This window comes from Homalodisca vitripennis, chromosome X (assembly GCF_021130785.1).
Source record: "Homalodisca vitripennis isolate AUS2020 chromosome X, UT_GWSS_2.1, whole genome shotgun sequence".
Taxonomy (NCBI): Eukaryota; Metazoa; Arthropoda; class Insecta; order Hemiptera; family Cicadellidae; genus Homalodisca; species Homalodisca vitripennis.
The window spans coordinates 125,918,322-125,932,586 of record NC_060215.1 but is presented as its reverse complement, the minus strand read 5'-3'; the positions used below and the strand labels follow the sequence as shown (position 1 = coordinate 125,932,586).

Below are 14,265 nucleotides of genomic sequence, written 5' to 3'. Positions count from 1 at the left end.
AATTCCCCTTGGGGAATATAGTCTTTAAAACCTGAAATTAAATTAAAATGAGAAATGTTCATGTTCATAGTTTAATTAGTTCTCAAATTTCGCTGGCCAGTAAACTTCATTAACACAGCCAAATCCCATGGAGGTACATATAGCTCATCTGAATTATATATTTTCAGCGTAGTAACGATATGTCGCAAAATTTCAAGTCCCGTGCTCATTTCTTTCGGGAGTTATCCTGCGGAAAACACATAGACAGACAAACATTTTCTACTAGATAAGTTATACCGACATATCAATATGTACCAAGTTACACGTTTACGGAGTAATACAAGCTCAATCCGGAACTGGATAGAATTACACAAATTGTAAACGCGTAAAATTTATCGTAAAATTGCCAATTCATGACGAAGACTTTAACATTGAGAGCGTTTGTTTGTCTTAAGTAAAATATGTAAGTTAGTGCATATTTTAGATTTAAGGTACGCTATTGACTCCAAAAACTAAACTCTCACGTACAAATAACAAATTATTTAAATTTGTAACCAAAATAATGAAAATAGATCAAAGAATCACGGAAGCCTTTTTACATCACATTTAGTGTTTAAGTAAACATTTTTTTTGAACCCGAAACAAATTTTTGGGCTGTAATCAGGCCCAGAAACAAAATTATCATTTAAAAATTGCAAATATAATGCATTTAATCGCTTTTTGCGGCCAAACCAGTGACGATAGGACATAAATTAACTATACCTTTTTTGTAGATCACTTCGTTTCATAATTTCCCATGGAAATGTGTTTTGAGTTACGAGCAACGGTTTGGGTGCTATAGGGGTCCGGAAACTAAATTGTTTCTTAAAAATGACAAAGATTTTTTTTCGCGGCCAATCCGATGTAGATAGAGCAAAAAGTCACAAGACCTTTTTTGTAGTTTACTTCGTTCCAGACTTACGAATTTTCGTCAGATTTGATCTAGAGCTAACGGGGCGCCCGCTATCAGGCTTCTAAAAAACGAATGCAAGGGTGAAAAGTACACTTTTAAAATTTGCATTTAATAAAGTTTAATAAATTTAATAAAATACATTTTAAAATTACATTGAAAAGTAATTTTAAATTGTATTTTTTTTTTCATTTTGTTTTTTTTTCATTTGTTTGTTTTTTCATTTCATATTTAATTATATTTCTTAACTGATTGTCTTGATTAATTATATTTATTATAATGTAGATAGTGTATTTATGTTTTCATTTCATTTTCTACGTGAAGAAATACTATTTTTTAATTTATTAAGTGCTTTATAATTATAACAGATAGTTTATGAAAGACATTTGTTTTTAGAATGCGGGTTCACAGTATCAGTGTGATTTTACGGTCTATGTCCTTATCGACCCGCCATAAACACTCTTAAAGAGGGTTGACATGTCTTTCGTTTCTAACTAAAGTGTCTTGTGGTTCCTAACTGACACTGTTTATAAACACAGAAGTTTATCTCTCAGACCACTCAGTCACACGTGTTTACTTACTCCCAAACACTTGCCACAACACCACAATACCCTACTGATCATTCTATTCAACTTTCACTTTATTAAATATATAACATATACATTCATAAATAGGAGTGTTAATTTTAGATTATTTTTCATATTCTGGTTTTTGGATAATTGTTTTAAGTTGAAATATTGCAGTATTTTAATACTTTTTATATTAACTCCTACATTTTATTATACTTCTAGGTTGAAGGCAACTGATTTTGTTACACTTCATATTCTGTATTTGAATATTTCCCCTCTATTAGTGAAGTACAACATGAAGAACAATATTATAAAGTTGTTACACCAGTGGCGGTTGATCTGGGCAGGCAGTCTGTCTATTAGCTATAGTACAAATGTTAGTTACTCAATTTTAAGTCTTTTAAGTTACATTTTTAGTAATTTTTTATGACTATAAAGGTTTATTTTCATAATGGAGTCTAGAGCATGTAGAATTTTAACACTTGTAGGCTAAACTCCCCTAACACGTATAACATTTTATATTGACTTGGTGTTAAGATTTTTATTATTGAAACACATATTAAAATTAATTTAACGGAGATACGTGTGAATATATCATGTATCAAAATAGGTCGAGAAAGATATGATATGAAAAGTTTACTTTTTGCATGATTTTTCTACAAGTATTAGTTCTGTGATGCGTAATTTTTGTATGTACTTCTTTTTGTATGATTGCCTGTATGTCTATCTGTCCACAGGACATCTTAAGAATGTTAAGAGTGAAATGATATATAGATTTGAAAATTCCTTAAAACCTGAGTAAAGCCTATTACGACACGTGGTGTGGCTAAAACGTGGCTATCTTGTATAAGTTACTTTTGAAAATAATCTATTTTTCACGTATTTCAGATGTAAATTGTGTATGTCTCACTCCAAGTACACACCAAATATGTGTAGGGTGGGAGCGAGGTATTACCATGGGATAATAAACCTCATTTATTCTCTTATTTGTTAACAAATCTCAAAGAAGCTACAGTATATGTTCAGCGGGTGGAGCCAGAACCATGGTGATGGTAAGCCAAAGTCTTTATGCTAAATGAATATTTTATTGTTAAAACTCTACAAAAAAAACTTTTTTCTAAATGAATTTTTAATTACTTTTGTAAAGAATTCCAAATGGCATAATTTGGCGGTACCTCTAGCGTGGTGGTACAATTTGTAAATTTTAGTTAGGAATATGTTTGTATTGTAAGAACCTAACATCAACATGAAGATGTGTGTTATGTAAAGACACTCTGTGGTTTTTTCATTTAAAAAAGACCAGCGAGTCTACTGAAAGGAACTGTGTCCTAGCTGTGACGCCAGCTGATCAAACTTCAGCTGCTTCATTACAATTGTGTATAGCGTTTTACTAAGGCGTGTGCTTGTTTATATTTGTTCTTGGTTAGTCTTTAGCGTTTTTTTTTTAATGGGTAGTAAAAATTATGAAAATATTGTTGAAGAAGGCGAAGTAATCAATAAAAGGAAGAGGTGCATAGAATGATAAAACAAGAGAAGAAATGTTACACATCCAAAAAAGAGCGTCACTAAACCAGAGATGAGTGCAAATAAATATTAATACTTTAGCTAAATTAGTCTTTATAGCAAAGATCTAACATCTATTTATTTCTCCATTAATTTATAAGGTTTAAAGAAATATCCACATTATTATCAGTGCAAAATTGTTTATGTATAATTTTAGGTTATGTCTGACTAGGTTATTTCATGATAATTTGATACTGTATGCATATTTACTATGAACGTAATAGTAAAGAAATCAGATCTGTGTTACGGTATTAACTTCGAGCTTCTTTTTTACAGATACTAAAATACCGTTCTTATACAGATGCGCCAACAAGTGTTTTGTTAATTAATAGTATATTGACAGAAAGAATGCCCCAAAGAAAAACCTAATCTAGGGAAGAAGTTAAGCGAGGTCTAAGCAAATTGATTCAAGACTTTACCGCAAAATGTTCAAAAATAATATTCCACCACTAAAACATAGAAATTTAAGCGCTGAACTTACAATTTATAAAATTCGATCAATAAAAAGCAATGCTAAAGAAAATTATTTGTTTTATTACATAATTTTCAAAGAGAGTTACAGCCCTCGTATTGGTAGAGCCCACATTGATACACTTGTAACATGTGAGACCCTTAATGTTTAAAGTGAAGAGCCCAGCATTGAACGATGTAGCAAAGCGTTCTGCTGTGGCTGAATTACTGGTACGTAAACGACGAATTTATCGATAAATGAAATATATCAAACGAAAATATTAGAAAGATGATTTTACTGTTGGGTTATGCTTTGATGTTATAATGAATAGTCCACTACCAGATGTACCAGTGCAAGATATATCCTGTTATAGGAAACTTGCTGTGAATGTGTTTTGTGTGAGTAACTAAAACAAAATCCTCAGTGTTGTATATGTACCACAAAGGAATATACCGCAAATCTCCCAGTGATGTGGCTTCTTTCACGAAGAACTTTTTATAGTTTCTCATTAGTTTATTGTGTTAGTTATGGCTTTTTAACAATAAACAATTCAATTATTAATGATTCAGATTTAGCAGTGACACAAATTCCCAATTAAGTACTGTAATGTGAGCTTGTGGACAGTTCATTAGCCAGTCTTATTAACCAATATAAAGTTTATATGAAATATAGATTTTGGGTGGGTGGGGCCAGCTTCATAATTATAGAATATAAAATGTAGGACTTTGTGAAATATTATATGCAGCAAAAACGTTCAATTAAGTCCAGTAAATCTGGACGAATTGAAAACAAAATTATCATACTTTTAAAATTTTAAAACTTAAAGAATATGATTTCACCAATATCCAGAGATATTATTCCAACAGTTTTTGTACTTTTTAACGATTCATGACAAATTATAGGCCCTACATTTAGCGGTACTCATCAGCACAAATTCAGCAATAAATCTTTACTTTTTTTAACAATGAAATTTTAACTTTGGGTGGGGTAGCAATACGGTCGTAGGATACCGACAGTTCTTTATCTTTATTGCTAAATCCGATGTAGCACAATTTTCCAATTTAGGGCAATAACTATCACAAATTTAGAACAAATATGAAATTTTAACTTTCATGGGGCAAGCATGACATCGATGGAATACAAAAATATTCTCTCTTTATTATTACTGATTTTTATGTAGTAAAGGTTTTAAATGTAGTGCTGTGCTATGCTGTGCTATTCACGGGCAGAAATTTAGCACAAAATGTTATTATATAATTATAAAATTATGAAATTGCAAAATAATGGCTGGGGCCAGCATTATAGAGTTGTGATGTGGCAAAAGTAAAAAAAGTGCTACTCGCCATATAAAATTCAGCACAAAATTATTTAATTAGTTTTGACTACTTTGAGAGCTAGGGACTTGTTGACATTTTATATCCAATATTTTAAGCCATTTTTATGACACTTCCTACACACCAGACATCTTGGTTTTATAATGTCACAAATCTGTCATAAAATAACTATAAATAATTTAAATCCTTTTTCTTTTAGTGGGAAGAGATAACTTGATTCTGGCCCAACACACTACATACACTAATGTATTCATTTTCCAAGCAGGCATACATTTTTTTCTATGTTGCTGCTAACTTGCACAACATAAAAAAATTTAACAAATTTAACACAGAAATAATATAGTCCATGTACATCAGACTTAGTGCTAAAGTGGGTAGGGCTAGCTTCGAAGTGTTAACATTAATTGCTACAATACTGATATTCATCATGAGACAGGAATTATGCTTTCAGTCACGGAACACAAGACCACGCGGTTAATTACATTTTTGTTAATAAGGTGCCACTAATAGCCTACTGAAGGAAACGTGTTTTTATAAATTTTTTATAAATAAAATTGTGAATAAATCATCGCCATACGGTGACATACCTTGACAGAGTCAACGCAATTCATGACGCATTTAGGAATAGCAATTCATTAGCATTGTCTCTGAACAAAAGTTAGTATTTATGATGGGAAATTTAAAAGGAAAGGATATCCCAATCACAAAAAGGACTGATTCACCAAGGGCTAAGAAGCCCTCTCTAACACTTAACCTGGGGACCAACGGCTTAAAGGTGATTTCCGAACTACCTCCAATGGCCGGGCAGGCGGGCTGCTTGGAAGGTCAGGATCGCTCAGCGGTCACCCATCCAAGCAGCAGCCATGCTCGACGTTGTTTGATCCGGTTATCTTGCAATAACCGTTGTACCCGCTACACAGCGCCATTGGCAAAGGAAAATAAATCTACTACCAATCACCAGGTACCTTATACGGGGATAATTAAAATGTTCTGCAATAAATACAGATTATTCGAGGCGTATTTAACTAAAAACAAAATTAAATTAAAACAAATACAAAATATTGAACAAAATATTTAAGTTGAAATCTCAAGTCAAGATCAAAGCTAATACTTTATGTCTACTCCTGGATCAAAAAGTACATAATATATCCAATTTTGAAAGCAGACATCAAAGTAATAGAGCTACAATAACGGGAGTTGTATTAAAATTGAGCTTGTTTATCGCTGAGTTTTTACATATAAAACCGTTCTACATGTACTAACAATACTTTTAAATTTTGTTATCGACAACAACACAAAATACTGGTTTTTGGCGTTTAAACCAAACTGTAACTTTGAAAATTCATAACATAGAATCATATAATCCAATTTAGACCAGATTTTATTCAAAATAAACTCTTGTTTACTGTAATTTAGTTTGAAATTATGAACTTTAAGATATTATGAAAATAAAGTTGCTTTTAATTTACCATCTTAACTTATTTTGACCAGGTGATCTCCAAAATTTGGCATGGCCACTTTCTTTATCTAGAGCGTGTAATTTTGTAAATTAAAATAGTTATAAAGTTATATTTATCTATGATTGATTCTAAAGTTCCCACATAAATGTTAGTTTTAGTTCGTTTTAGGCAATTGATTATTTTCAAATAAAATGCTCTTTGGGGGGAGGGGGCACAGGTCCAGTTCGTCCCTCTCAGTCGGTACACCCCTGCTATGGATAATAATGGTTCCAAAGTAAAACTTTCCTTAACCTAAAAATGTATGTCTGTGATTTATGTCCATTGCAAGATCTCTTGAATTCGTGGACAAACCTTCCTAACCTTACATGTTCCAAGATTATGAGTGATACAAAAATGTATATTGGTATTTGTATTACATTCAGTAATCAATCATGAGAAAATCTTTAAAATGAGTACTAATAACCCCACATGCCTGAAAAGAACAGTAAATAAATAAAGATATGTAAACGAAACTTACTTGTTCAAGATGGCGCCGGTTCCAGGACAGGACAACTCAGGACTTTGCTGACTGCTGAGGAGGAGCGCACACGACACACGACACACGACACAGGATACAGGACACACGACACAGGGCACAGGACACACGACACACGACACAAGAAACACGAGCTCTGCGGCGACCCTTACAGGACTGAGAGAAAGAGTGGGGATGGAGGGGCCCCTCCAGCCAACTACAGATAGCCCGTGTATTAGAATTGTGGAATTAGGTGACACACTCGTTCTCGCTCCATACTCTTCTGGATTCATTTATTACCTGAAAAACCTATTAGCTATGCACAAGCTTTTTATAACGAAGCCTTACCGCCAGGCTTTTCGAACGTAAGCAGATTTTTGCGGTATGATCCACTTGCCGTAAAGTTTATGAAAATAATAAGAAAAAAATACCATATATATATATATATATATATATATATATATATATATATATATACGTATTTATTTTATAATATTTCGTTAGGAAATGCAAATGTTATAGTTTTAATGTAGTAGTATAAAGTTACGTACCTACTCTTTACCCGCATAAATGTATACTAAATCTAATAAAAAAGTATTCATTACATACATGCCACTCATAAATGATTTTTCTTGTACTATTCTTTAAAAATTAGATTGCAGGGTCATCAGTATATGCAACTAACTCTGCACCCCACTGACGTTGTTCAATGTACGTGTGTTAATTGTTGTTCTCATTGTAAGCCGTTCTTTTATTTTAAACCAAATCCGTTTACCATTATAACAAGACACAATAAAGTTTTAACATAGCTTTAATTTAGATTTGAAAGCAATGTAAAATCTTTTGACCTTTTATTCTTCGTCTTGAGCTACTACAAAATGTGTGTTTGAGATCTGACAAGTAGTAAAGCGCAAAAGGTTTGGTAATACATGACGGATATAACACACCGAATAATGTATGACTTAAAGGTTTATATTTTACTTACGGAACATAAAAGTGGTTTTTTAAAGTTCTAAACGACACATATAATTTATATGATCCCTAAACTGAATTTGTCATTTACATTAAATAAATATCATTAGATAAATTTTGTATTTATTAACGATGTAATATGTTGTGTATGTGAGTGATGAATCACTCGTGAAAAATCAATAATTAAATACAATTTTATATTCACTTTTTATGTGATTACAATATAAAGTTTGAAAGTAATATTTCGTTATAACTGAAAAAAGAAAACCCCTAGTATCACTGTTGAACATCTATTATTTAATGCATTTGATTTTAATCCAAATTTCTAAACCAATGAATTAATACAATAGATTATGGCTAGAGGATTGAGATATAGACCTCTTAAATAAAAGTACGCTTGGAAAATAAATAAATATTTAATTTCAAAACAATCTATTATTTCATTCTTTGAAAATGACAATGAAACTATATTGTAAATACCAGTAACGTAACATAAATAAAAAAATAAATAAAAAACATAAATAAAAAAATCTGTAAATATAAAAGGGAATTAAATGTTTTCATATAACTTTAGTTTTCATAATAGTATTATTATAAAGGATAACCAAAATCCGCTATCAAAACCACTTTTTATAGCAAAATTATCATACCTACTGAGATCATAAACATTTTAACACAAAAACAAACTTGCTAATATTACTTAAGCATACCAATATTACAGTAGTTGCACATTTTTAATTTAGCCATCAAGCCATATATAGTTATTATTACTGAACATGGACTGAAGGTTGTCTTGTTAGAGAACATAAAAATTCCTGGATTTGTCCTTAAGAACAACTTTAGTAGAATATTGCACAAGAAACGTTATTGGCCATTTACGAAGTAGAGGAATGTGAAGGTTTTTTTGCCAGTGAATATATTACACGATCCTGTAAAGAATTTATTTTTGAAATGGTCATGTTAAAAATCTCCCAAGAAAAAGAATGCCTCTACGTTGGAGGCATTTAAAAGCCAACCAATGCAAAACTTAAGGTACACATAAAATCCAACGTTATGGAAGAAACAAGAGCAGAAACTATTTCTTGAGCATGACAGGTGATGTAAATGTAGACAGCTTATAGACACATAGCAGGGATACATTTATTTTAAATGAGAGACTAAATAGTCACGTTTTTACAGACTGTTGCTTCCTGCCACAAGTTGGACTTAAAATACTATTCTGTTAATCTGACTTACGTCCGACACTTACATGTGACCCCTAATGTTTTTGGTTCCCATTACAACTGTTGGTTAATAACAACAGCTTCTAAAGGTTTAGTTATGTAACTTTTAATACTTAATTAAATTAATAAATTGTTTGTAGGTTGTCTTTCTATACAATGAAACATGATAAAACTGTGAAAAGCTGATGTATAATTACAATTAAGTCCTTTAAATAAAATCTTTATAAATAAATTCAACCTAATAAAAAGATTGTATTAACTCCATGGTTTATGATTTGAGATTCAATAAGTGTTTGATTCAAAAATGTAACAATGCAAAATCAAGAAAGATTTTCAGGCTCCTGAAAACAGTCTTGATGTGCCATTAAAGTATTTTCAATGGCAAAAAGTTTAAGGTAGAGCACAAAAGGTTGTAGTCATGAGCACTCTTCAAAGGTTTCTCTACGCACTGAAAGCTCAGTTGTAACCCTTTTTAGTTTACATTTTTTAAGCGAGAACAGGCTAAAACTTTTAATAACTAAAAGTCAACAGTCAATTGCTCAGAAATGTTAAAGCAAATGGAATTTTCTGAAAATACAACTTTTTCAAGGACAGTTAGCATTTAGCAATTTCGGACGTCAATAGTAAAGTGAGTAGGAGCGCCATCTTGTTGATAATTAATATCTTGATGCTGTATATTGTCGAACACATCCAATATTTGAGTCAAATTGTGTTGCAAAATGTCAGGATACAAAACTCCAGTTAAACTTCCCGGAAAATTTGAGGTGCTAAGAAATGATCGCCAATCACACTTGCCCAAACGTTAATACTCCGAAATAAAATTTCACTAAAATGGCTGCTCTCTTGCAGCTTTTGGGTTTTTAGTATTCTAAAAGTGCGTGTTGTGAATGAAAATACCCCTTGGCTTGTAAAATAGCTTCGTTTGTCAATAAGATCTTGTTGAAAAATTTCTATTTTCAATATCAGAATTTAATAAATAGCGACAAAAGTCTTTTCTAACATCATAATCATCAAGTTTAAAAGGTCGTGCACTTTTGTCAAATGATAAGGATAGAATTTATTATTCTGCACAACTTTCAAACTTGTACTTTTACTCCCACCAATGTCACCTGCAAGATCTCTGTTACTAATCTCCGGGTCTTGTCTAACTCCGCCCAATATTTGTTATACTGTGTTCAAATCCAATGCTGATGTTCCCAAGTCACTCGAACTCGCCGATCAGGATATCGGACAGTGTACTCTCTTTGAGCCGTACTAGCATTGCCATCACAGAAAACATACACAAAATGCTATATATATATATATATATATATATATATATATATATATATATATATATTGAAACTCAGTACTTAATAAACAATCTTTACAATTTGGCAATACCTAAAATTTAGCCAAATTTAAACATACCTACATTAAAATTTATTTTTAATTACTATATAAAGAGAAAATAAAATTAAGTATATTAAAATATCAGAAGTTTGAATAAAAATGTTTTTCATTTCTTATTGTAGAATATTTAGATCAAACCATCGTCAAATACTTTCATTAAAACCTGGTTGACTCTCAATTAGAGCGTAGTAATATAAAAGATAATGATAATTATTTCAATAATGACAAATTTGGTCATAAGCACGGGATCCTTATATATAACCATGTAGCTGTAATGAGTGACATGAGTATGGTGTAGGCGTACCTGATCTGTTACATGTGTACTGGATTAGCACTGCGTCGAGACCGTGCCTCAATGGAGGATAACAACAATCTAGAACATTGTTTATAAGAGATAAGGCCAATCATGTGATAAAAGAGGCAGTTCTGCACACCTCCATTACAGATTACGTGACTGATCTCGCATTCAGTCCTGATTATTAAAATCTTATCACCTACAGATATGATTACTTGATATGTCACAAGACAGACTGTAGGAAAATGTAAAATTTGATACAATACAACGCTGGCTTTGCGGAGTGGACTGTAATGATAGAGCAGACCGCTGTAACCATTTTTTACGTACAATACAGGATCTTGAATGTGCAAAGTAGTTATGTGTTAGGTTATTTATTCAACTAAGGAAGAGATCAGATTGCAGATCTTGAAATGTAGCGTTACTGATTTTTGTTATCACTGAACGATAGCACATATCCGGAAAATCCTGTTACATTCACAATCCTTTCATATTCAAAAACCAATATTCAAACAAAACAGTGAACATGGATTTAAAATAGCAAATGAACTGGCTACTTGGTCTTCGACCTCTGACCTTGTTTCTTTGGAATGGTGATGTCGCAGAGTACAATCTTTAGTTTTCCACTCTGTATATAAGAAGGAAATTTCGTCTTTTATTCTCTCACACAAAGAAGGCTAATGTATATGGAATTTATGGAAAGATTCTGAAAAATAAAACTATTTTTTGATGACCTGTTTGCAATCTAATAAATCCAAATTAAGCATCTAGTATTTATCCTTTAGATTTCAATTGCAAAATTACCATCCCATTCCCAAATCCGCTGAAATTACCTATTGAACACCTTCTCTAAAGTTTTTTTATAGGTAATTAAGCACAGGCTGTTAATATTTCTGTTGTAAAAAGTGTGATCTATTCACACAACCACTCATGTTTAGATCAAGAACCGACGGCTTTAGGAGGATTCCTGGATCTTGCCAAGGCTTTTGACACGGTCATCAAGCCGAGACTCCTGGATAAAATGGAGAACATTTGATACGTCGACTGCCCTGGGAGTGGTTCTGGAGGTACCTGAGCGAGAGGCGGCACCATGTGTGAATGTGAGGTGTGTGTGTGTGTGTGTGTGTGTGTGTGTGTGTGTTGTGTGTGTGTGTGTGTGTGTGTGTGTATGTGTGTGTGTGTGTGTGTGTGTGTGTGTGTGTGTGTGTGTGTGTGTGTGTGTGTGTGTGTGTGTGTGTGTGTGTGTGTGTGTGTGTGTGTGTGTGTGTGTGTGTGTGTGTGTGTGGCGACGACAGTACCATTGACTATGTCAGCAAGCTGAGACACCTGGATAAAATGGAGAACATTTGATACGTCGACTGCCCTGGGAGTGGTTCAGGGAGTACCTGAGAGAGAGGCGGCACCATGTGTGAATGTGAGGTGTGTGTATGTGGCGGCGACAGTACCATTGACTATGTCAGCAAACTGAGACACCTGGATAAAATGGAGAACATTTGATACGTCGACTGCCCTGGGAGTGGCTCTGGAGGTACCTGAGCGAGAGGCGGCACCATGTGTGAATGTGAGGTGTGTGTGTGTGTGTGTGTGGCGGCGACAGTACCATTGACTATGTTAGCAAGCTGAGACACCTGGATAAAATGGAGAACATTTGATACGTCGACTGCCCTGGGAATGGCTGTGGAGGTACCTGAGCGAGAGGCGGCACCATGTGTGAATGTGAGGTGTGTGTGTGTGGCGGCGACAGTACCATTGACTATGTTAGCAAGCTGAGACACCTAGATAAAATGGAGAACATTTGATACGCCGACTGCCCTGGGAGTGGTTAGGGGGTACCTGAGCGAGAGGCGGCAACATGTGTGAATGTGAGGTGTGTGTGTGTCCGGCGGCGACAGTACCATTGACTATGTCGTTTGTCAAGGAACGACCCTGGGTCATGTCCTTTATTTACGATGACAAGGGGGAGGGGTGTTTGAGGGTTCCTCTTGGCAGGAATTACGGCCTCTCTTAAAACTACTAGAGAACTCACACGTGTTCGAAACTGGTTATACTATAACATTCTTACGTGAATGAGCAGATAGATGTACATGTACAACTTACCACACTGCTGATGATTTACCACATACCGGATCTATATTAATACTATGTGCGTGTGCCTTTACTTCTTAGTAGTTTCTCAGTACATAACTGTTTTTGAGAATAACTAGCGTGGAATGGTATATGTCTAACAACTAAATAACAATAACGTACTTTACAAAACGCAAATTAATATGTATTTTATAGTCTTAACCGTGGAATTAGGTGATGCTCCTCTACGCCTGAAAAAATTTTAACATTAGTTTTTCAAGACATGTAATTTACTGAATGAAGCTTTTTTGTCTCGAGTATGAACGTGATTACGCCAGTAAAAGTAACAAGGTTGAGAGCCTCCCTTAAAAAATCCCGTTAGATTTGTGGAGTTTCGTTTGTCCCGAGACACATGAATTCTATTGCATTACGTGTCCCACTCCGATGCCAGGGACTGGCTGTGTTGCCAAATTCCCACCTACGGATGAACACATTGTTGACCCCGTGAGAGCCCTCTGGAGGATCAGTCGAGCCGAGCAGCGTATCTGTGAGTGGCATCAATCCTTACATACCTATTTATCCTTAGCTCATCTGTCTCTTCTTAGTTATTTTATGTCGTAACCACCACGTACATCATTAGTCACACGAGCCCGAATGCAATGTATTTAATTTATCCTCTATCTAAGAAGCGTTCAACACTCATGACCAGCACTGGAATCAGTTTTCTCATTACGTTGTCTCCTAGTAAAATTCCAGAAACACATCAGCACTGTAAAAAGCATTTGAATCCACGCACTTTTTGAGGTGAGCTATAACACCTTGGGCGTTGACACATTTTTAATTGAGATTGAAAATCTGTTTATGGGTGGAAAATGGACATCTGCCTGTGAAGCAAATGATAACAAACCACCATTCTGTGCTTTTCCCTAAGATAGTTTTTTTTCTGTTTCTTGTCTCATATTTATGTAGGTCCTTTAGTTAAAGCTCATTTATATAAAAATGAGGATGTTTTTAAGATATAGAGACATTTCAATGTTAACATGTTCCCGATTTTTGAATTATCAGTCATAAAATCATTGTTTGCTCTCTTATTTTTCAAAGAAGATATGACAAAAATTCTGGAGGATAATTTGGCATAGACATGATCAACGTGGTTTCATAACAACCCTCGATCGAAGTATATTCCAAGAAACTATGAAGAGTAGACTTTAATGTAGATCTCCATCCATAATACCAGGATCACTCCTTATATATATATAAACACAATGAAAAGTACAGGACATTATTTCAATGACTATGTTAAGATTGAGTCTGTTGAAATGTCATACACATGTCTAAGGGCAACAATGTGTATTGTTTCAAACTTTGTTTTCAGCTTCTTCCAAGAAAAGACTGTCGGGACATAGGCCTTCTACATAAACTTCCCATGCAATAGTGACGATTCAATGTCATTGACGCATATTATGAAAGAATTGGGCTCAATATTGATCTCTGGGGGAC

General features: G+C 33.7%; 1 protein-coding gene across 1 annotated transcript in view; it reads right to left on the bottom strand.

Moving 5' to 3' along the window:
* Positions 1 to 13,323, bottom strand: part of LOC124369611 — a 54,930-nt gene extending 41,607 nt beyond the window's left edge. Inside the window, exon 1 of the mRNA XM_046827661.1 lies at positions 13,197 to 13,323. Coding sequence (XP_046683617.1) covers positions 13,197 to 13,323 — 127 coding nt within the window. The remainder of the gene's footprint in view (positions 1 to 13,196) is intronic.
* Positions 13,324 to 14,265: the final 942 nt, after the last annotated feature.